General features: G+C 37.4%; 1 protein-coding gene across 1 annotated transcript in view; it reads left to right on the plus strand.

Moving 5' to 3' along the window:
* The window catches only part of LOC140140575 (uncharacterized), a 135,341-nt gene extending 110,639 nt beyond the window's left edge, over nt 1–24,702 (plus strand). Inside the window, 15 exon segments of the mRNA XM_072162332.1 lie at nt 3,987–4,290; nt 4,292–4,359; nt 5,114–5,362; nt 5,852–5,986; nt 8,520–8,684; nt 9,666–9,824; nt 10,950–11,069; nt 11,745–11,993; nt 12,928–13,461; nt 16,436–16,699; nt 17,501–18,019; nt 19,417–19,502; nt 19,505–19,652; nt 20,967–21,098; nt 22,476–24,702. Of these exon segments, the coding sequence (XP_072018433.1) occupies nt 3,987–4,290; nt 4,292–4,359; nt 5,114–5,362; nt 5,852–5,986; nt 8,520–8,684; nt 9,666–9,824; nt 10,950–11,069; nt 11,745–11,993; nt 12,928–13,461; nt 16,436–16,699; nt 17,501–18,019; nt 19,417–19,502; nt 19,505–19,652; nt 20,967–21,098; nt 22,476–22,669 (3,326 nt within the window). The 3' untranslated portion in view covers nt 22,670–24,702.
* Nucleotides 24,703–25,376: the final 674 nt, after the last annotated feature.

Raw genomic sequence — 25,376 nt, forward strand, 5'->3', positions numbered from 1 at the left:
GCAGTGGCGTAACGTCATAGGGGCACGGGGTTACATGGCCCCCAATCGATCTGAATTTTAAAAATCCAAAAAAACGGACTGCCACCCACATTGGTTGGTGCCCCCTCCTATTATGATAACTGGTGCTACGCCATTGCATGATTGACCAGATTTTGGTTAAGCATTGACAGCAGTTATAGGCTAGTAATGCAAATATACGTCAAGATATTAATAGGAAGGTGCCAGGAGGTCACAGCTGAGGGCACTTTTCAAAATGTCGGACCAACACAGTACAATCGTTAAACTTAAAATAGTCACTTAAAAAGAGGTATAATTGACCAGATCTTGAATTAATATTGATCCCAGTACAGTAAAATTAAGTCAATGTAATAATAGGAAGATACCGGGGTCACAGTTGAGGTTGCCTTTCAAAATGCCCACCAAAAAGAGCTGCATGATATCAGCCACAAAGCCACAGATAAAAGTGTTAAGAAAGAAAGTTGTCTTTGATAAGAGAATGTAATAGTTGTCTTTGTTGAATCATTCAAATATAGTTGTCTTTGATCATTGTCACCTCTAAGCAAGTGTTTCAGAGTGCTATATAGCGAGCTACAGAGTGCTATATAGCGAGTCAAGATGGCTAATATGATCACCAAATCTCCAAAATGACCACCAGAGAATTGTCCCTATGTATTGACAAAGGGCAGGATATTTACTTCCTACTCTTCTTGGTTTCACTGAATTCTTTTATTGTGTGTTTATCTTCGAGATCACTCACATCGATATCACTACATTAAGAAAATTATTCTTCATTATCTAGCCTATCTGAAATCAAAGCGGCATATAGGTCATATATATCTTCTTTTGTGAAAACGCTATGCGTTCTCTGAAAAGAAGATAGCTGCACTTTGAGTCTGCTAAAACCTTTTCCTTCTTTGACACCAATAGACTGCTTTGTTCTCGATGTTGGTAAAGAAACTGTTGAAATCACAAGACAACTGTGATTACCTGGCGATAACTTTGGATGTCATTATTGAATTTATTGTCATACCTCTTGTTTTTCTCTCAACATACTTGATGCTTTATGTCAAGGAAAAATGCAACAATGATCAATTGTCTTGCATATAGGCCTACTGGCAAAAAAATGTTTAAAGCGAAATCCTCATACATGGTAGGTGTAAATGTCCTGACTAAAGCCATCGGGTCAACGGCACATGCAATGCCAGTTGCCTTTGCTGTAACTTCAAGAAGCAAAGTTACAAGCATTTGATTAGATGAAAATCCAGTTTTAAAAGTGACACACTGGCCTATTCAAAACAACACGGACTAGACATCTGGTTTGAGAGTGGTAAATGGCTAATTTGTGTGTGCCTTTGATTTAAAAGAAAAGGAACAAAAGAAAACTGAAACAAAAGAAAAAAAAAAAAAAAAAGTTATGAAAAGTACAGAGAAGTAAAAACTGAAATAAATTAAATAAAGCTTCATTGAAGAAACTGTGTAGTCTCTTTGTTGCGCTTTGTTGGAATCTTTTTTTTGCACATCGTATAGGCCAATTTGTCACTTTTAAAACTGGATCTTCGCTCTATTCAATTGCTTGTAACTTTTCTTCTTGAGGTCACATTGGAATGGATTCAATGTGGTGTCATAATGTGCAGGATTAGATAAAAGGATCCGGGGGGGACTCAACTTTAGAAGTGACGGGTATGTGCCTACCGTGTCGCATAAGTAGGGGCATATCGGTAACAAAGCGTTATTGTAAAAAGGGGTCATTGGGTACAAACAAAAAAATAAAAAAGGGGTCATTGGGTATAATATTTTGAAAAAAGGGGGTCATTGAGTATAAGATTTCAAAAAATATGTCATCGGGTAGAAATTTTTGAAAAAAATGGAGCAAAATTTGAAAAGTTTCGGCAAAACTTTGAAAAAATGGAGCATAATTTGAAAGTTTTGACATTATCTTGTTGCATTTTGATGATGTTCTTCTAGAAAAAAGGGGACATTGGGTAGCCACAACCAAAAAAGGGGGTCATTGGGTAGCCGCAACTAAAAAGGGGGTCATCGGGTATGACTTTTTAAAAAAGGGGGGTCATCGGGTATGACTTTTAAAAAAGGGGTCATCGGGTATTAGTCGCCTTCAAAAGAGGGTTGACAGGCACATACTGTCGCCCAAAGTTGTGTGGCCCCGGGTAAGGATACTTTCTTGGCGCAGTATATTTAGTTAATATGTTGCCCTTCGTGAACATATAGGGACAATAAATTATTCCTGTGGACATTTTAGTGGTCATCTTGACTTTGTGACTCGTTCTTTTGCACCCTCAAAACGATAACTTAGAGATGACAATGATTGAAGACTACGATTACATCAAAGACAACTATTTCAATGTTTCAATTTGTTTTTCAATAACATTACCGGTATCTGAGGCTTTGTGGCTGATTATACTGTACTTTGATAAATATTAATCCAAATTCAGATCAATTATGCCTCTTAAGTGACGGTGTACCATATATATATTAAAGCTTTTCATTGGATTTGGCAGCCATTTTGAAAAGAGCCCTCAACTGTGACCTCCTGGTACCTTCCTATTGAAATCTTAATTTATCGTTACATTACTGTCATCAATACTTAAACAAAATCTGGTCAATTATACCTCATAATTGACTATGGTAAACGTATAATGCGTTTCTTTTAATTTTGGAGGCCATTTTGATAAGCGTCCCCAACTGTGACCTCCTAGTATCTTCTTATTAATATACCGACTTATTTATACATTACTTTCATAAATACAAATCCATAATCTAACAAATTCTATCTTTTATCCGCCTATTTTAAGAGCATAATTGTTTTTCATTGGATTTTGGCAGCCATTTTGAAAAAAGCGCCCTCACAGGAAAGTTTTCAGGATACAGGATTTTTACCTTATACATTCTTGTTCCTCAGTTTCTCCTTTCATGTGTGGGACCTAGCTCATTTTTAACCTGGTCTATTTGGCCGTTTTTCAGCATAGCTGTATAGCTAATAATAACAAGATGAGCAACAGCTTCACTGAGAGACGTTTTTTTCTGGCAACACTGTCATTAAAATATTATCAAATCGTGTCTCACTTTACGGTGTATTGATGCCAATTTCTTTTGGTACATTATCAACCCTAATCAGGATTTTCAGTGGAAGTAAATGCTCAAAATCCCTATTTTTCCACACTATCTTATAATGTCAACAATCCTAAAAAGTTCAAAGTTTCTGGCAACACTGCTTTCCAGTAAAACAATTACCGGAACTTTTTTTTCTATAGATAGGTAGACCAATATCTTATCTACCTACCCTGCCAAAAATAATTTTAAAAAAGCACCACTTTGGAGGTTACGTCATTTTTAAAAAGATCATTTTTTTTCATAATTAAATTAATGAAAAACACCCCTATTTTACAAAATGGTATCTACCATATTGAAATATTTAATTGTTATGTTTACTTCATTTTTGGAAAGGACAAGGATGGATACTTTATTGTATGGGAGAAGATTATTTTAATTCACGTTCTTCATACAGAAATATGACCTAATATTTAAGCATTTTTCCAGTTGTGAAAAGGGTAAAAATAGTGAAAATTGGGTCAATTCATATTTTGGCCGTTACCATGGTAACCATAGATGAAGAGGTAAAATTTTAACCAAATTTATACATGTTGACTCATTGTCGAACCATGTGCAATGTATAAAGAAAATCGATTTTTTGAAGTCTGCCACCACATCTTTGATTTTTATACACAAGGTCTCTTAAATGCATAACTCATGTTTTATGGTATTAAAATGCCAGTCAAATAAACATTTATTCATCATTCTGACTTGGGATATGAATGTACAACTATTAAACATAAACATGATTGGTCAATATCTTTGGAGTTAAGGACAAATAAACTTTTTTGGCTAAAATACAAATTTTGTGACTGTAAGTTGGTCAACAGTTAGTTGCCATCACTTTATCTTGCTCTTGTTTATTTTCCCCTCAACAGCTCAGGATGCGTGCGATGGCAATCTGTGCTCCAACGGCGGTGCCTGCGTACCAGTCTCCGGATCCTGCACACAATACCAATGCCAATGTGACGACTGTTTCTTTGGTCAATACTGCACCCAGCGTGTCAACCCATGCGACAACAACCAGTGCCAGAATGGCGCCGTGTGTACACCAGACCCAGACGACTGCACGGTCTACTTCTGCCAGTGCCCCACCTGTTATTCGGGACAATTCTGCCAGAACCAGTTTGATGCTTGCAGCGCTAGCAGATGCGAGAACGGAGGACAGTGCGTACAGACACTGAATGGCGCTTTGTACCGAGTATACCTGCTCTTGCGGCGGCTGTTTCACTGGAGAGTTTTGCCAAATTGGTACGCTTTAAAGAAATGTTTTATGTCGGCCATAATGTAATGATATATATATCTTGCACTCGCATTTGGTAGACATGACCAATGTGTTATTTCGCATGGCAGCCCCTCCATATATATGATGAAGTGCCTTGTCTTCCAAGTATAGTGGAAGGTTTTAGTCCCTGTGTAATCCACCATATCATGCCCTGCTATAATCCTGGTCTTATTTTTAGGCCAAGTTATGGCTTACAAATAGGGGCGCCTAGTATAACTAAGATCGAGTGGCGGCAGAAGCATTGCAATTTAGAGGGAGATAAGCATTTCATTTTTATTATTTTTTTTTATTTCAATTTCAGACAAAGTTAGCCCAAAATGAACATGAATTTTGCTATGTAAAGGGCTAATGTGTGTGAAATGTGAAAAATTTGTGCAATTTTACCATATTTTGGTCCAAAACATGGTATTTTAAGGCTATAAAGGAACAAGCACAGGGCAAATTTTTTGGGCCTAGGCCCGGGCCCATCTGGCCCAATGGTAACTCCGGCCCTGATTTGAAGCCCCTCCAAATAATTGTCATGAAGTCATTGTGTATCATATTTTTTTTTGTAATGACAAATCCAAGAAACAAGTGTTCCCTTATATTTATTGTGTCGGTTCTCTTGCATTTTTTTGCAGTGTTAAGCCATTTAAAAGCAATAGCCCATGCCAAAAATGTAAAAAATTGTGAAATGAACAGTTGATCTAAATTTTTTTTTCATTTCTTCTCTCTTTACAGAACGTGATCCATGTGCAGCTAATCCATGCGGTAACAACGGCGTATGCTCAAGAGTCGCTGGCTCCTGCACAGCCTACACCTGCGAATGCCAGGGATGCTTCACCGGATTCAACTGTGAAATTGGTATCAGTAACCCATGCTTGAATGATCCTTGTCTGAATGGTGGCCAGTGTAGCGTTATTGCTGGACAGTGTTCGGCCTACTCATGTAGTTGCCCTTCAGGATTCACTGGAGCCAACTGTCAGCAAAGTAAGTTAAAATATATAGAAACACTGTATTGCAGTACATAATTTCATTGCATTTGCATTGCGATTAGATTGGGTTGCTTTGTATTGCAGTGTACATTTGTATTGCATTGTAACACGGCATTGCATTGCAGCGCAGTGTGCTGTGTTGTACTGTTGCATTGCAGTAGGCCTGGGATAAATTCCAGGGAACACCGGTACCTGCTTGTCATCAGGTTACCTGGGTATCAATTTCTTACATTGCAGTGCACTATATTCAATGGCACCGTTTTATTGCAGTGCAGTATGTACAGTGTACATTCCAGTGCAGTATGTACAGTGTACATTCCAGTGCATTGCATTGTCAAGCAGCCTTTTTTTAAATCTATACAAGGTGTCTCAATAAAAATAAGCCCTGTAGATTTGGGGACTTTGAGTACATGTATCATAAAGCAAAATGTTGGTCATAACATACAAATATGTCTTCACATTTTCCACTTGATTTCTTTTCCAGTTACCACCACCAACATCAACCCATGTAACTCCTTCCCATGTGTTAATGGAGGCTCTTGTCTCACTATGGATTCCAACTATTACATCTGTATGTGCCCTGAAGCCTATATGGGCATCAACTGCCAAAATACTGTGGGTAAGTTGATCATATGTGATGTTGTTTTAACTTGTAAGTTGCTATCCAATTTGTAAGTTGCTGTCCAATTTGTAAGTTGCTATCCAATTTGTAAGTTGCTATCCAATTTGTAAGTTACTATCCAACTTGTAAGTTACTATCCAACTTGTAAGTTACTATCCAACTTGTAAGTAAGTTGTTATCCAACTTGTAAGTAAGTTGTTATCCAACTTGTAAGTAAGTTGTTATCCAACTTGGAAGTTGCTATCCAACCTGTAAGTTACTATCCAACTTGGAAGTTGCTCATCCAACTTGGAAGTAAGTTGCTATCCAACTTGTTTGCTATCCAACTTGTAAGTAAGTTGCTATCCAAGTTGTAAGTAAGTTGCTATCCAAGTTGTAAGTAAGTTGCTATCCAACTTGCAAGTTGCTATCCACCTTGCAAGTTGCTATCCAACTTGCAAGTTGCTATCCAACTTGCAAGTTGCTATCCAACTAGCAAGTTTCTATCCAACTTGCAAGTTGCTATCCAAGTTGCTATCCAACTTGCAAGTTGCTATCCAACTTGCAAGTTGCTATCCAACTTGCAAGTTGCCAATTTGCAAGTTGCTATCCAACTTGTACTTGTTAGTTGTTTACTTTAAAAAAAGTCAATCAAATATTTGAAACTGTTCATATGGACTTTTTATTGGCTAAAGTATTATGTCTCGTGCACACAAAAGCAAAAAAAGCAGGAAAAAGATAAAACCTCCAAAACCAGAGGAAAACATGAGGGAATAAATTTTCTTTGAAGATACAACTGTGGTAAAGTTTCTAATAGCAACTGGCAAGGTGATCCATTTCATTGTGGTTGCATTTGTGAATGCATGATCCCCTTGAGGTTAAATACCACTAATTATGTATTACACAGGTTTCAATGGGAAAATGGCTAATTTTGGGTGGAATTTTCTCATATTCAGAACTCTCACAGTTAAATGCCACTAATATCAGGTGAAACTATATAGGCGTGTTTCTATTGGGACCGTTTACCGGTAAAAAGACGGTAAAGGGATTATTTCTGCTCAATAGAAACTGACCTTCCCGCTATTTACCGGTAAACAGAGGGGAGTTTTTATCGATAACGTTTTCCTTCTTGAGGAAGGAAAATAGCGGGACGCTTACCGTAAACGTCAATAGAAACTCACTCTACGATTGAATGCGCATACAGGGAAGAAAACGGAAGTTGAGTCGCGAAATTGACCTCTGCATCATCAATGAGCTAGCTTGTTTATGTATTATACCATGATTATACCATTCCGTTCGCAAAAATTCTTAGGCCTAATCACATACAAATATTTGACTCACTTGCTATAAATAAAGTAAATGGAAGAAATATTCATAATGCATTATCCCTGCATTATACATATTATGCTAAATATTTAACATGAGTTATGATTTATGACCCTAGTAAAAGCCATGAAATAAAACAACAACAACATCAGCGGATGAATCCAGCTGTGCATGTAAATAAATAGAAATCAACTCGGATCCATGGCGGTGTGTGCTTCAGAAAATTAGAAAGATTTCATGAATTTAATATTATGTTGTTGATGTTAAATTACTTTTTGCTAAAAAAGAATATTAACTGAAATTAAACTGAAAGATTAAATTCTAAGACCTATTTTTTTTTATGCGCAACAATACTGAGTACTCAAGGCGTCGATATCACTGAGGGGGATTTCCCAATGGCGTAATTTGATGTACGAGAACGAATTAAAACGCTAATAAAAAACATTATTCTTCAGTCTTCTTTTCTCGTGTTTGCTACCTCATTTTTAGCCAAACAATTAAGAAAATACTACAATATCAAAATCCACAATGCTTTGCGATTGACCCCAGTGCACGACCTTTCGCCGGCAAACTTTTAAGGTGTCAATTGACGCTGTTCATCGAGTGTTTACCGGTAAACAACGTGCAATGGAAACTGACTGTTATCCGCCTTTCGCCGCTATTTGACGGCGAACAGTTTTACCGGTAAAATGCAGGGGACTCAATAGAAACACACGCTATATGATTTAGATGCCAAATGATCAAAAACTCAACATAGGTTGACCTGAGACTTTTCTTGTTTTAATGCACTGAACCGTAAACACCTTAAAATGGCAGTGCGCCTCAAGCTGAAAGTTACAATATGGTAGGGCTTAATATTTACTAAAAACTGAAGCTGTGCGTATGAATTTTGGTACTATTACAACAAAAATGTCATGAGAGAAAATATACCATTTTGAAGCATCAAACCCTGAAAAGTACTTTTTTGGCTATATAACTTGATCAATTTCAGCGATTTTAATGCAGTCTTTTCAGATAGTTACTCAACGTATTTCCATGTATCGCCCAGGCCTATTAGTGGTATGTAACCTTGAGCAGTGAAGGCTCTGTTCATCACAAGACAAATTGTTGATTGGATCCAGAATGCAGGAATTTATTTATTTATTATTAGGTGGTGGGGCAAATGAACAAAATATTGTACAAAATTTCTATGATAATCTCTTCAATGTCATGCTTTTTTCCCCAGTGAGTAATCCCGGCCTGGATGGATGTAACATCGATCCTTGCGCCAACGGTGCGACATGCGTCAACAGCTTCAACAGCAATAATAACTTAAATGGACTATTCAACAGGCAGTACACATGTGTATGTGAAAATGGATTCTCAGGAACTAACTGTGCTCTCGCTACATGTAAGTAAACCTCAAGTTTATGCTGAATTGCATGAAATTAAATGCCATGAATTACCTATTACAGTTTTTAATGGAAAAATTACCAATTTCATGCAGAATTGTCTAATTCAGAACTCTCATACCGGATAAAACTAGATGATTTAGATGCTAAATGACCAAAAATTCAACATAATTAGACCTGAGATTTTTCTTTTTGAACCGGAAATACCTTAACATCCACCCTTAAAGCCGAGTTATCCGTTTTGGATGAATAATGAGAAATTTTACTGGCTACTTTTTGGATTATAAATAATAAGGCTGGGATATTGGGGCAGGCTCACCAGTGCCCGCCGTCCTTAAGGTACCCGGGTCTGAATTCAGGTGCCGGGTTGCCCAATGGTTGTTATTATTTTTTGTTTTTACAAGCTTTAACATGGCATGAGAAGTTTGCCTGAAAAGTTCAATGGTAATGGCACCAATGAGTTGATAAACTTTGTCCCTAGCCACATAATCCAATTACAAGAGGCCAGAGTTCAATGTCAAATAAAGCTTGTGAAATATGTTTACATTAAATATTTTCCCGGTATATATATTCGCTCAATATCAATGCAACTCACACCAGTGTTTGCTTTCCAAGTGCAAAAATATAGCGCTCTATTTTGACTTTATCCCAGGTGATGATGGTACCCAGGTGATGATGGTACCCAGGTACCCGCCTGTAAATGACATACGGTATCCAGCACAAAATTAACCAAAAATCCCAGCCTTGACTCTCCAAGCAGGTGTCAATTGCAGATGACAAGCTTCAAACTTAGTTTTAAAAATCGTCATGACCATATTTGGAATTGGCATGAACTAAGCATTAAAATGAGTACAAACAAGCCAAACAATTGGTTCGGTGGTTCTAAAGACATCCCTTAAAAATATCTTTGTTGGAGCCTATGGCTAGCATGCAGGGTATTAAGATATAATCTACAATTATTTAATTTGATTTTCATACAGCACCCAACAATGAAGCTCTGGACATCTGTAACATTGGAAGCAGACCTATATGCGACAACGGAGGCATTTGTCATAATGCTTACCATAGCTATGACGGAGATGTAGACTATGTCTGCGACTGCCCAGTTGGTTTCATCGGACACAACTGCGAAACCCTTTGTGAGTATTTTGCTTGACATTTTGCAGCATAACTCTCGACTGATATTGGTATTGATCTAATTTTCAGCCTTCTGATATACGGATGGCCCTCTGTTTTGTGTGAAAAAAAACCAAACATTAAAAGCGTATAACATATGCATTTCTTCCATTTCAATTTGCTGTACTGATTTGCTATCTAGTGCAACATGGGTCTTTTGTGATGAAAAGTACCTTAATGAACAGAACACATCCAGATCATGCATAGTTTATTTCTTGACTATTGACCCATGTTTAGCCAGTCTATTCTCAACATGAAAACAAAGTATTACAAGTACCATTTGCTATATAATGAGGTGATGCATCATGTTTCAAAGGATTCTGTGAAGGGCTAGGTATCTTCTGATTAATAAACTATTTTCTACGATATTGAGGATAACATAAGCCAGGAGATTTGCTTATTTATCGAAAATGTAGTTCCGGTTTCATAGGATGACAATTCTAGTTAAAGGAGTATTTCGTGATCCTAGCATCCTCTTTTTAGGACATTTTTCAGTAGATATCCAGGAAAAAAGCTTATTTCCAAAATTTCAGTTGATTCCGATTTTGCATTTGCGAGTTACAATGTATGCATGATTATGTGTATTACACTGTGCCATAGACAATGTGTTGTAATTCGTTCTGGTATACCAGAACGAAATTCAAATTTCACGATATCTTTGCTACACAAATTAATCTGCAAGAAATGTTAATTTGAACATAAACATTATGTAGCCAGAGGATTCCAGTCATATAAAAATCTCAACTTTTTGAGAAAAGTGGGGGGATGATACTGTGGATCACGAAATGCCCTTTTAACACTAAATGTGACATGATCAAGGGGAATAAGTCGCATGTCGACCCTGATCGAAAATGAGTTTTACACATGTTTCTAAAGAGGACATTTAGAGCTTTCAGAAACGGAAAACTCCATGTTGATACAACTTTTCTTTGCGAAGTTACATCAATTTATCAATCGCTGAAAACAACATAAAACAAAAAAATTCCAACACTTTATTTGCCAATATCTCAAAATCAATAATACCGACATCCGACTCATTTCACAAATGTACATCTTTACTAACCAACTTGATCTTTTTTTTCTTGCAGACTTTGACCCATGCAACAGCAACCCATGTTTGAACAATGCTGTGTGTCAATCATTCAATACCTACTTTACATGTCAATGTGCTAATGGATTTGTTGGAATCAACTGCGACATCAACACAGGTGAGAAGGCCAATAATGTGTGCGAGGTTTGATGTGCATGGATTGAGGGCGCGGGGTCCATTGTTCAATACCTACAATCTTGGAAATAAGTCAAAAATGGACAACTGACGCCCCTCTCCCCTGTGCAATGTTGGGAAATGCCAATGTCTTCCAAAGTGTTCCAGCATTGATTGAAATTGAGAGGGGAAGTGTAAATCATTGTTGTAGATGTCATGTTTGTTAAACAAAATAAACATCATTTCCGTGATCATTGCAAATTCTGCACAGATTTACAACATGTACCAAGTGTTCCGAATACTTGTTCTAAGATTTTAGTATGCGTGGCGGTGTACCATTTTGATTTTAATTCAACACAGATGGGAAGAGGTTTTCAATGTGGGAGTGGGTTTGTGTGTGTGGATTGTGGGGTGTCCTAATGGATATGTAGGAACCAAATGAAGTCAACATATGTAAGATGATGTTGGGTACTGTATGTGTAAGGCAGGGTTTGGATTGTGGTGGTGTGTATGTGCTCGCCTACTTGTCACATAAGAGTGCTTGTAGGAACCAGCTGGGAAAAGACCTTTAGATTCGGGGAATTGTGGACTTTATTTAATTCTGATAAACTATGGACAAACAACCAACCGTGGACATCCACACATCCTAAATGTTTTGATTTGATTCTTCGTTCTCCAGCTCAAGACAATGTGCCTCCAGTTATCTCTGGAGTACCAGCACCTCTCTACTACTACACTACTAACACTGGGTACAACGCAGACTGGGATGAACCAACCGCCACCGATAACTCGGGCACGGTTAACTTGTCTCGTAGGACCTACACTCCAGGATCGTACTTCCCACTGGGAACCACTGCCGTCACCTACGTATTCGTTGATCCATCCAATAACGCTGCCACTGCTACATTCTTTGTGACTGTTTTGCAAGGTAAGTTTTTTGGTGAACTTCAGTGGCTATTTCCTTAGACTATGAAATTTTGACAATGAAAAAAGCACTGAAAAGCAAACCTCAACACTGAAATGACCAGAACAAAAGAAAGTCAACTCTGAAATTGTGTTTCAGAAGTATTTCAGTGTATTTTCAGTATTTTGATACATGCAATAATGAGCAATGACTCAGAGGAGAAATTTACATAACAATAGCACTGGCCAGTACATTTCAGTGTGATTAAATCAATTTCAGTGGGATTAAAGAATCCCTGTTATTACCACTGCAACAGTTGTGAACAATTTCAGTATGATTTACCAAGAGGTCAATTCTTTTCAGTAGATTTTCAGTGTGATTTGCCCCAGGTTAAAGTCTTCAAAGATATTTTAGTGAAAATGAGCATTATTCTCATTTGCATAGCTGCATAACAAAGGGTTTGTTTTCAGTGTGATGTTTCACACTGAAATTTTTTTCAGCATATTTTCAGTGTTGATGTAAATTTCAGTGTGATTTTCATTGTCAAGAGTACTCAAGCAGAAGAGAATATCAGAAGAAAAGTGTATTCACAGAAAAATGAGAAATTAATATTGATGCTTGTCTAATTTAACACATTTGTGATGCGATGAAGCAAACGGAGTCTGTCGATCAAAATCAAAATTCAGTTTTCAATCTCATTACATGAGCTATTCTCCGAGCTTTATTTTGCTCAAAACCCCATCATAATTAGACTTCAGGTTCCAGAGATATGACCATTTTAGTGTTGCTCAGAATAGTAAAATACAAAGGAAGTTGAATACTATTATTGATTAAATCTCAAAATCAATATTCCCGACATCCAACTCATTTTGCTTGATTGCATCACATTTGTAGATTAGAATTCCAAACTAAGCTAAACTTTAGTTTTCCCCTTTCTTTATGATATTTATTAATACAGCTGGAACAAGCCCAGTAGTAGACACTACTCCACCAGTCATCTCCAATTGCCCAACTGGTGTCACCGCCCAGGCTGCCAACGGAGCAAACAGCGCAGTCGCCACATGGAACTTGCCAACAGCCACTGATAACTCTGGATTCGCCCCCACAAGAAGCGGCACCCACAACCCAGGACAGAGCTTCAACTTGGGAACCACAACGGTCACATACACCTTCAGCGATGGAACTGGCAACACTGCCACCTGCTCCTTCCCAGTAACGGTCACCCAATCTGGCTTCACAGATAGCACCCCACCGGTCATCTCCAACTGCCCAAGTGGCGTTTCCGTTCAAGCCGCAACTGGAGCAAATAGTGCCACAGCTTTGTGGACTTCACCTACTGCAACAGATAACTCTGGTGTTGCCCCAACTGTGATGAGCACCCACCAATCGGGACAGAGCTTTGGCCTTGGAGATACTATTGTCACCTACACTTTCACTGATGCTTCTGGAAATGGCGCAACATGCTCTTTCACCGTCACAGTACGCCAAGCAGGTTGGTAATAAAATTTTAAAAAGAACCAAATTTATTTCTTGGTAGCTGTACCAAAATTTAAAATGCTACAATCCGAGTCACAAGTACTGTAGTTGGAACACTTGTGTAAAAGTAGGACTGTTGTATTCTAAAATTTCACTTTCTTTGAAGTTTTGATTCCTTTGAAACTTCTACAACACTCCCCCTTACCCACCAAGCAGTGTTGGGTGCGTCAAGTGGGACATGACTAAATCAACCAGTTGCAACATTGAATGGGTTAATGGGGGGGGGGTAAGTATACCCATATCACAAGTGTTCCAACAATTTTGTCCAGGATTGTAGACAAATTTGTTTTTGTGGGTTTGTCAGGATTCATAGTAATGTATCAAACTCAAAATATTATGGTCAAATTGGTTGCATAGTAGGTCAGCGGTAAACAAATGTTAATATTATCAAAGTTGAATTTTTGCAGAACATTAATTTTTACAGCTACAGTGAAAATAAAAATGTGGGAATATATTTACTTTATCCATAGGTCAATCATCAATTTATAAACGAGCAAAGGTCAAATCAGTGAATATGAAAATTGCTACTTTTACAGTGCTATAGATTGATTTCTGGAATAAAGAATATTCATCTTTGGGCATGAGAAACCTTGTGTCATTGGCCCCTGAACATGTTTAAAGCAAAACCTCATCTGTTACCTCTTAGCAGTTTTTTTAGCTCATTGCGTAAACGCAATGCACTATAGGCATAGTCCATATTTCTGTATGTTTTTTCTTTCTCTTACTACATCTTTTGCGCAATGGATCTGGTAATTTGAGGCGGCGATCTTTGCATGATCGTTCATGATTAGCTAAGAAAATTCGGACAGAAAGTATCATTTTGGAGCATTTTCTTACTAAAAGTTCTACCAAATTTCATGGAATAGTCTCCTATGTAGACTGTTTGTGGTGCTTTTCATATTACAAACACTGTACAAACTCCTTGATCGTATGAATTTGTAAAAGAGATTGTTGAACTTTACTGTTTCAGTGCAGCTACAATGTCTGCTTTTCAGTGTTGCTTTTAGCACCAATTGGGCTTGTGCTGTCTATAGGCCCTTACTTCTGTGCAAGAGCCATGAGCAAATAGTGTCTCAAATTCTCCCAAATCAGAACTAATTGGGCTACCAAATTGTTAGTTGGCAACCCTGACTATGAACAAACATCTCACTCATTTACACTTTATATCACACATCTTGACCCAATTAGTTATGTAAACATTTAATCAAGGTGAAATGTCCTTTGACTGGCACTGGCCTAGTATATCAGTATATGGGACCATGACAACCCCTCTCTGACATTACAAAACAGACAAACAGAAAGTCTGAACAGGGAAGTGCTGGGGGTAAACACTAGGCTAGTGGCCTTTCCCTGTTCTGAAGATTGAAGAGAGCACTTGTTTGAAATATGAAGTCAGGAAAATTAGATGTGTGTGCAAAATTTTATTTATTTATTTATTTCATTTACCATGAAAGTGTTGTAGTTTTTAAGTTTCAAGTTTTTATTTGGAAATTGCTTTTACATCAGTGGCACTCATCTATCCGATGGTGCATCCAAGACATTAAATATACAAACAAAACTGTATTAAACAAAATCAAATCAAAGGATACTCTACAAGCAAAAGGTACAAATAAATAAATGCCTTGAATAAATAAATATCTTGAGAACCGCAAGTATATTTTCAAAATGCTGATTTGTGCTTGATCACAGTACTATGGTGATTTTGAGGTTTGAGAATACTGAAATGTGTTTTTCAAAGTTGGCAGCCCTGTATACATAGTTATACATGGCTATACATAGCTATACATGACTATACATGGCTATGACATGGTTACATATGGCTATACATAGCTATGCATGGCTATACATGGCCATACATACATGTAGCTATCCATAGCTATGCATAGCTATGCATGGCTATACATAGCTATGCATGGCTATACATAGCTATGCATGGCTATACATAGCTATGCATGACTATACATAACTATGCATGGCTATACATAGCTATGCATGCCAGCTATGCATGGCTATACATAGCTATGCATGGCTATATATATAGCTATGCATGGCTATACATAGCTATACATAGCTATGCATGACTATACATAACTATGCATGGCTATACATAGCTATGCATGCCATTTACCATGAAAGTGTTGTAGTTTTTAAGTTTCAAGTTTTTATTTGGAAATTGCTTTTACATCAGTGGCACTCATCTATCCGATGGTGCATCCAAGACATTAAATATACAAACAAAACTGTATTAAACAAAATCAAATCAAAGGATACTCGACAAGCAAAAGGTACAAATAAATAAATGCCTTGAATAAATAAATATCTTGAGAACCGTAAGTATATTTTCAAAATGCTGATTTGTGCTTGATCACAGCACTATGGTGATTTTGAGAATACTGAAATGTGTTTTTCAAAGTTGGCAGCCCTGTATACATAGCTATACATGGCTATACATGGCCATGACATGGTTACATGGCTATACATGACCATACATAGCTATCCATGGCTATACATAGCTATGCATGGCTATACATAGCTATGCATGGCTATACATAGCTATGCATGGCTATACATAACTATGCATGGCTATACTATGCATGGCTATACATAGCTATGCATGGCTATACATATCTATGCATGGCTATACATAGCTACGCATGGTATTCCTGACCATAACCCATAACAAATGAGCTACAGCACCAGTGGTGCTCTTGTTTAAACATGTTAAAAGGCCACAGGTTTTTCCTGCACAATTAATGCAGTGCAGTAAAATGCTCCCAAAATTGTTCTTAGTGATAGAAGTTTTAGTAACTTTATAAAGTTTCAGATGTAATAATCGGAACTTCAGGATAAATTATAAAAAACTGTTACTTGCAAACAATTTTGAATTCGTAATTTTGAACCAAATTTGTAAATTTATTCATATACAACAGGTGTGATCTTAGACACTACCGCTCCAGTGATTAGCGGATGCCCAAGTGATATCACTCAGGTAGTACCATCAGGCTACGCCCAAGTCACATGGACTGAACCAACCGCAACCGACAACTCTGGAACAGCCTCTTTGGAATTTGAAACCTACCCCAACCCAAGCATCTTTGTCGGGGCTGGAATGACACTGAATGTGGAGTACAGATTTGCTGATGCATCTGGCAACACTGCAACTTGTAGTTTTGTGATCAGCACAATAGAATCTGGTAAGAAAACAATCATGTCATGCATGGCTATATAATCTTACTTCTTGAGGTCACATTGGATTCAATGGGGTGTCATAATGTGCAGGATTAGATAAATTTACCCAAATATGGTTCAGTTTTAAAATTTCAATTTTTTTCAAGTGCAAGGATACTTTTTTGGTGCAGTATAGCTGTATATTGCATGCTGCAAGAAAGAACTTTTGTGGATACATGTACATGCTCAGTGCCAGAAGTGGGCAAGTGAAATAGCTGCCATATGTACATGTAGACGAGTACAAAATACTACATAAATTGCCAAATTTTCACAGGACAGCTATTTGTACTTGCCCAATTTCTGGCATTTATCAGTCGAGATACTTTCACAATAGTATTTATTAAAATGTGTACTAAAGGAAGCATGATTGGTACTTTCTTAAAACTGTTCTATGCAATTACATACTGCATAAATTGCCAATTTTTTCACAGGACAGCTATTTGCACTTACCCACTTCTGGCACTAATCAGTCAACATAATACTTTCACAAAAATATTGATTAAAATGTGTACTAAAGGAAGCATGATTGGTACTTTCTTAAAACTTCTCCATGCAATGACAAGTGCAAATGTGTTTTTCTTGCACACATTTACACTTTTCTTGCTTGCCTTATAAAAGCATTTGTATGAAAAACAATTTGTACACAGTTTGCAAGTACAAGTAGAACCACACTTTGAGATGACTGCAAAGGGTTTATACCAAAATGCCTTTCTCATTGGTAGCATCACAAATAATTGTCCTATTTTCCTCTTTATAAAAAAAAACAGGCGGTGCAGACACAACAGCACCAATCATCTCTGGCTGCCCAACCCAGGCATCTACTACTGCAGCTGCCGGTGCATCAAGCGCTGTGGCAACTTGGAATATACCAACTGCAACTGACAACTCTGGTGCGACTCCAACTACAAGCAGCTCACACAACCCAGGCCAGTCCTTCCCTATTGGCATCACCGTGGTCTCGTACACCTTCACAGATGGCTCCGGAAACAGCGCTCTGTGCTCCTTTGAGGTTACCGTCCAACAAAGTGGCATCATCGTTGACACCACGGCACCGGTCATTTCAAACTGCCCAGCAGGCGCCTCAAGTGTCGCAGCTAATGGTGAAATGAGCGCAGTTGTGACATGGGTATCGCCGTCTGCGACAGACAACGTTGGCGTTGTGGAGACCACTAGCACGCATGTTTCTGGCAGTTTGTTTGATGTTGGTACTACAGAGGTGACCTATACGTTCCGTGATGCAGCTGGTAACGAGGCGGTTTGCACATTTACAGTCTCTGTTACTGCTTGTAAGTTAACAATTATTTAATCCTTGGAACCCTCACACCCTCCCCCCCCCCAAAAAAAAAGTAAAGAATCTCATGTGATATACTCGGACCAAAGGCTGACATTGCAAATTATTAACCAAGGTGAAAATGGAAAACATTAACCCCCTGAGCACTACCAGCTGATCTAACATTGATTGGTCAATTACACAATCTTCACTTTAATCACCAATCAGAATGGAGCTTTGCAAATAATTCACCCCAATTTTTTTGTGTTGTGAAATTATTCTAACAATGTTGCTGATTGGTCCAATTGATAATGAAAACTTCTTTTTGGCCAATCGGCAGGTAGTTCTCATGGGGTTAACATAAAAAAAGCCATGTATGCCACAGGTATAGGCTTGGGCATAATAAAAGCATACTAAAACTGGTTTTGCATAATTGCATAATTTTGACCCGAGTGGATCAGGCTTGTTTCATTATGTGTATACCTTGCTTAGTCAAGATGGAAGCGAAAGAAAGTATTAATGATTAGTTGCTATTCCTCTTATCTGTCAACCGTATGCTTTTGAGTCTTGAACCACTACCAAAATGATCGCTACTATCACTTCAAAAGGTGTGGCTGGTGCATCAGTGTCCAAGATTTGATTTACCCACTGTCAGAGCTGTTACTTTTCAGGTTTTAGCCTGAATTCAGGTTTTTTGTGAATCCAAATTCCCACATTGTTATTTATATTCAGCTCGTTTTTTGTGTGCAACTGAGTGGCATCCCTGAGCGGCACTGTGGTTTAGTGCGGTTCACACAGCTAATACATTCCCCTATGATGTTACTGTGTAAAATGACTGCTATTCAAGTGCAGTTTTCTCAGCTATAAAGCGGCTGGTTGCTTCAAATGTACATTTTCTTTCAAGACCAGGATCTAGGTAGTGATAAAAGGTGAAAAAGGTGTATGATGAAAGTCAATGTAAGAGTTATAAGATGCAACCCATTGAATGGGATCAATGCACAGGCATCAATGTTTCTAATCGCCTAGACCCGAATCCACATTACTAGATTTTCAAGCAGATTTGTATGATTTGATAACAAATTTGCACCAAAATGCAAATTTTCATAGAATATAATTTTTCTCAATTTGACCAGGGTCAAATGTCAACAGGTCTGATTGCACTTTCGTCATCTGCTAGATTTAGTGGTGTGGACGTGCAAGCACAAAAGTGTCGGTCTATCACAATCGGATGATATTGTTGAAGATATTGTGAAAATCGTTTGTAAAATAACTTTGTCTCCATCTTTTTTTTTGTAGCTAACCCCAACAACCCATGTAACGTAACAGCATGGGTCTATTGCAATCAGATGATATTGTTGGAAGATATTGTGAAAAACGTTTGTGTAAAATAACTTTTTCTCTCTTTTTTTGTAGCTAACCCCAACAACCCATGTAACAGTAGCCCGTGCCCAGAGAACCTGTCTTGCTATTATACCACCACGCAGTATATATGCTCTGCCAGCTGTCGGGCGGCGGACGACGCCGTCGTGACGCTGACATTAGCCCAGTTGATGAATGCCTCTGTAAGAATGGCGGCCTCTGTCAGCCTGGAAGTAATGGTGATGTACAGTGTCAGTGTCCAACTGGCTTCTCTGGAATCCTGTGTGAAGGTGAGTGCAACAGGCCATTCTATTTTAAATCCATACTCCCCCTGTGGAGCTTTTAGCTGAAGTCTTACAGAGGGAGTGTGGGTTTCAGATTAAACTAATGGTGATGTACAATGTCAGTGTCCAACTGGTTACTCTGGAATCCTATGTGAGTGGGCCATTCAATTTGAAATCTACACTCCCCCTGTGGAGCTTTTAGCTTAAGTCTTACACAGAGGGAGTATGGGTTTCAAATAGAATTATACTAATGGTGACGTACAATGGCAGTGTCCAACTGGTTACTCTGGAATCCTATGTGAAGGCGAGTGGGCCATTCAATTTGAAATCCACACTCCCCCTGTGGAGCTTTTAGCTTAAGTCTTAAACGGAGGGAGTATGGGTTTCAGATAGAATTAAACTAATGGTGATGTACAATGTCAGTGTCCAACTGGTTACTCTGGAATCCTATGTGAAGGTGAGTGCAATAGGCCATTCTATTTGAAATCCACACTCCCCCTGTGGAAGATTTAGCTTGAGTCTTCCACAGAGGGAGTATAAGTTTCAAATAGAATTACAAATGACAATGTCAGTGTTTCTTATGGAATCCTGTGTGAAGGCAAGTGTAATGGGCCATTCCATTTAAAATCCACACTCCCCCTGTGGCAGATTTAGCTTAAGTCTTACACAGTGGGAGTATGGATTTCAACTAGAATTACAAATGGCAATGTCATGGAATCCAATGTGAAGGGGAGTGTAATTATGGACTGTTCCATTTGAAATTCACACTCCTCCTGTAGAAGTCTTCCACAGAGGGAGTACAAGTTTCAAATAGAATTGGACAGTTAGATAACTTTCAATTTGAAATGCTCTCTTGGTTAACCCATGTATACAGTGGGAGTATGGGTGTTAAAATAATTATAAAAAAAGCCCAGTATGATAATAGGGAGATATAAAATAAAATATGGAGAAAAAAACAATAAAATAGATATCACTTCATAACTTTAGAACCAAGTATGCTAGATCGTTGGTGTTTTCAGTATATGACAGCCCAATGTTTGTATAAGGTAATGATCATAAAATCTAAATTTTCGAAAATACCATCTTTGGCCTCCATGGACCAGATCATGTCACATACATTTTCACAATTTTAGGCTATTTTTTTAGCTGACATTTTTTCATGAAATTCACTTCCAAAATTCGAGAATTGGTTGCACATACTGACCCATAAAATAAGAATGCCTGCATTACTATTCTCTTTAGATATATAAAGCTGAACAAGTTGTACGTTTATTTTACAAAGTATTTGAAAACAACCATGCAATTTTTTTTTCTTTTAAGTCCTTGACCCCTGCTTACCTAACCCATGTGCTAACAATGGAACATGCATTGACCTGAGCATGAATGATATCGATGATGCAGCCTACATGTGCCGATGTGCTAGAGGATGGGATGGACCACATTGTCTCACTGGTAAGAGAAATTGCTATAGACCCTATCGAATACTATGCCACTCGTCCTCATTTGAATAAAATTATGTCCACCATAAGATACCATGGGGCAATTCTCATGATAATACAATAAAACATGAGATAGGTATGAATGGTTATCGAATCGATCTAGACACCTGTCCCTCTGTAACTTAGAACTTAGAACCAACATGGCTGCCATGTTATTGTTATACCATCAGGGTCTTAGCTAGGAATTGATGTTTGCCCAACATTTGAATACCGTTGCCTGTCTAATTTGACATTTAAAACATTTACCAGACTTCTGCAGCCCATTGGGGGTTCAACGAGTTCAAATATGTATAGCTATAGCCTTGTTTTGCAAATCTGGTCTACTAAAAAAAAATCAATAGCCTTTCTCAACATCTATAATTATAATGTAGCATCTGTCAAAGGCATTAATGACGGCCAGACGGGTGGCTAGCTAAGACACTGTATACAATTTCTGTTGAGTTAATTTGATATGGTCTATAATAATCCGAGCCAGTAATACTAGTTTGCCTTTGGCCTCGCCTGTCAATCAAATCAAAATGAGAAGTGATTGGTTTAGGAGTAGTCGAGATTGACATTTCTGAATGCGGCAGTAAAACAGCATGCCTTATGGTTAATTTTGCACCTTCAATTATACCATCTCAAAATCAAAGCTGGTGCATGCATTAGAAAAATCCTCTTTGAATATCAAGAATTTTCATATCAAAATGACCAATATTCACATTTAAGACCATATTTCGACTGCTCAGTACCAAAAGTAGGCAAGTGCAATAGCTGCCATGTTTAGCTGCCATGTGTATAATTTGGTTCACTTCAAGTTCGGTATTGACATCAATGCTTTTTCGCGATTGCACCGCAAGCGTACCGACAAATGCTCTTGTGCGTGTGAGTGTACACTTTGCGTGATTAACTTGATGCGCGCTATTTACTGCTTAGGCCAACAAAATATGCACATACGTCACTACCAAACTTGAGGTGAACCAAATTATAGATGAGTACGAGATGCCAAATGTTCACAGGGCAGTTATTGCACTTACCCACTTCTGGCACTGAGCAGTCGCTTTGAGGAAAAACAATTTTTACCTCACCACAAAAATGTGGATGGCTGGGTGGGCAGAAGCAAAATTATTAATGTTACACAGGAGGTTTTGCTTTACATGTGTTCAGGGGCCAATAACACATAGGTTTTTCCTGCCTAACGACGAAAGGCATGTGTTGACTGAGATGGCATAATAGAAAGCAGACTCTTCAAATGGCTGAAATATTTGAAAAAGTTGTCCCTTTTTAAATATTTGTCTTTTAATGTGTATCAATATGTATTTGACACGTTCTTCGCTGAATCTCTTTACAGCTACCAGGACCGAAGCCGCCTCAACCCAGAGTGGACTGAGCCCCATGTATTCCGGATCCTTCCTTCAGGTCACGCTTATCGTCACAATGGGAGTCCTCGTTCTTGTCATCGTTATCCTGGCACTAGTAGTCTTCCGCGTCTCGCCACGGACGGGCGTACATCTACAACAAACGTGCCGATTTAGATGCCCATAATTAACTAATTAATTAATCATTTGTAAAGATTTGCATTTTGTATATATAGAATATAATGGCTCTAGGGTGACCGAAAAGAGCACACGCAATTCAGCTGAATATAATCTGTAGTTAATATCTATGCAAGTTAATGATATTAGATAGTGCTATGAACTTTCTGTATTTATGCAAAGCTTTATTTTGTATTAACCAGGTCACAATGCTGCATGTAATGGGTATATTGGGCTGTTCCATTTAATATCCACACTACCCCTGTGGAAGATTTTGATACTATCTGCCACAGGGGAAGTATGAATTTCTGATGGAATGAGCACATTTAGGCAGCTCCATTTGAATGTCATACACTCTCCGAGAAAGATTCAACCTGAATCTTCCCCTGAGGGAGAGTGAGTTTCAAATGGAGCTGCTAATGTGTTTATTCCATCTGAAATTCATACTCCCCCTGTAGAAGATATTTCCAAAATCTTCCACAGGGGTAGTGTGGATTTTAAATTGAATAGCCCATTGACAATGCTGCCAGCACCCGATACTAAAATATCTAAATTTCAGTATTTGGCTAGCACAAAAACAAATAAGAGAAAAATTTACGATATAAACCCGATTTTGAGGTGAAACTTTAGTCCTCGTTCTTTGTAGTGCTGTAGAGAATTTTAAGTTATAATTTCAACTTATTTTATTTGTATATTTCTTGATTTGCATATAAAGAAAATAGTTCTATCAAATACCATCTGTATTATTTAGAAACACTAGTTAACCTCTATCATGTAATGACCTTGCATTGACCTTTGACCCTGTGGACAAAGGTTGACCTTTAACCCTGTGGACAAGGGGTTTGTAAGATGTAATAATGAAGATGTCTATATTGGATAGAAAGATACATAATTACTACAGTTATGTATTGAAAATCGCTCTTATTTTTAGATATCAATTCTCATTGAGTTGCCATGGCAACACAATTCCCGAATTGTATTACGATAGCCTTAGTTTGTGTTTGAAACTTTTTGTATATCATATGAACATGTATAAATTGTAAGCTAAGTAGGAGAAACATACATGTATATATATAGACCATTCCTGTAATTGGCACATTCCTGCCATTGAGGGGTGATTGATATTACATTGATATCTTATATAGGGTAGTAAAAGTAAGGCCTAGAAGGGTATCATGTGATTTTATTTTATTTTTATAAGCTTTATAATCATATGCCCTTCTTGACCGTGCTTGCTTTGTATTATAATATTTGGTATTGATGTGATATTGATGCTCACCCCATCAGCGGCAGGAAAGTGCCAATTATAGGAATGGTCAATAGTATAATAGATCTAAACAATATGATATTTATGGTTGAGTGCTATTTTGTTCAAAATAAACAATCAACATACACAATTGATCCCATGACATCTGTGGCGACTCAAGCAATAATAAGTAATGTTTTTGTAACATCTAGACTTGACAACATGATGGCCTGCAAATCAACCCAAGTCCTCCCTGCTGATTGGCTTCAAGAAGAATATTATGATATTTTGAGCCAATCAGAAAGGTCTTAGTTTCCGGGGGATTGCTTTCATGCTGCATAAAACAGTTAATTATTTTGATTGACCATCAACCTTGCATGTAATAACAAGAAATGTCTTTAAAAAGACAATGCCATGGATGAAGATCATGTTTCATAATTTTGCATTGCAAGTACTTGGAATGCTAGTAAATTTGAATATCAACAAATAACTTGAATTAATAATATTATCATAGAATCAAGTAAATGTATCAAAGATTATTATTAGCATTGTTAACATTAATTTTTCGTTTCATTTGGAATGTTCCATTTGATGGTGGCGACACTGGATGCACATACCTTTGTATATTTATTTCCATTTGATAGCAATAAGTATTATTAGACATCAACCAATTATTGTAGAAGATCAGTTTACGTCGTATAAACACATAATCTAGAAATAAATAGGTCTATAAATGTCATGGATATAGAAATGTCATTTCATTTGTCAAACAAAACAGTATTTTGATATTAATAAAGGGCTAGATTTTCTTAATTTTGATTTGTGTACTTTTCTTGTGGACTCCAATTTTGTATAGAAAATGTTTTATTTCCATAATTAGGTGGTAATTTAGGCATATACTTTAAATTAGTAAATGCTCCCGAGCATGTTTAAGACGGATTAATAGAGTAGGGTAAAATACACTGATCAATATGCCTTTTGTTTGGAGCATAATACATCAATTTATATTTTCTGTGTCTGATTGTTTTTATCAATCTATATAGTTAATGAGCTTAAATCAGTGAAAAGCCTTATCAATATGTAATTTTTGCCAATATTTTGCTAAAAATCAATGCATAAATAAAAGACTTTTGCCTTAAAGTGTTTTGAATAGTCTAGCTGCCCTCTAATTTGCATAATTAACTAATTTGCATAATTATCTAATTATGCAAATTAGGGTGGCTAGCTAATTATGCATAAATTATCTGGAAGTCATTAGGAACACATTGACCAAGTTTGATACCAATATTCTATTTAAAATGTTCTGAACATTTATGTATCGCTTTTTAGCAAGATATTGGCAAAAATTATATTAATGAGCACTTTCAAGTCATACTAGCTCATTAACTGTATTGATTATTGATAAAAACAATCAATACTGTACAAAGAAATTTAAAATGTAGGAAATTAAAGTGTATGCTCGATTAGCTTA

This window comes from Amphiura filiformis, chromosome 19 (assembly GCF_039555335.1).
Source record: "Amphiura filiformis chromosome 19, Afil_fr2py, whole genome shotgun sequence".
Lineage (NCBI taxonomy): Eukaryota > Metazoa > Echinodermata > Ophiuroidea > Amphilepidida > Amphiuridae > Amphiura > Amphiura filiformis.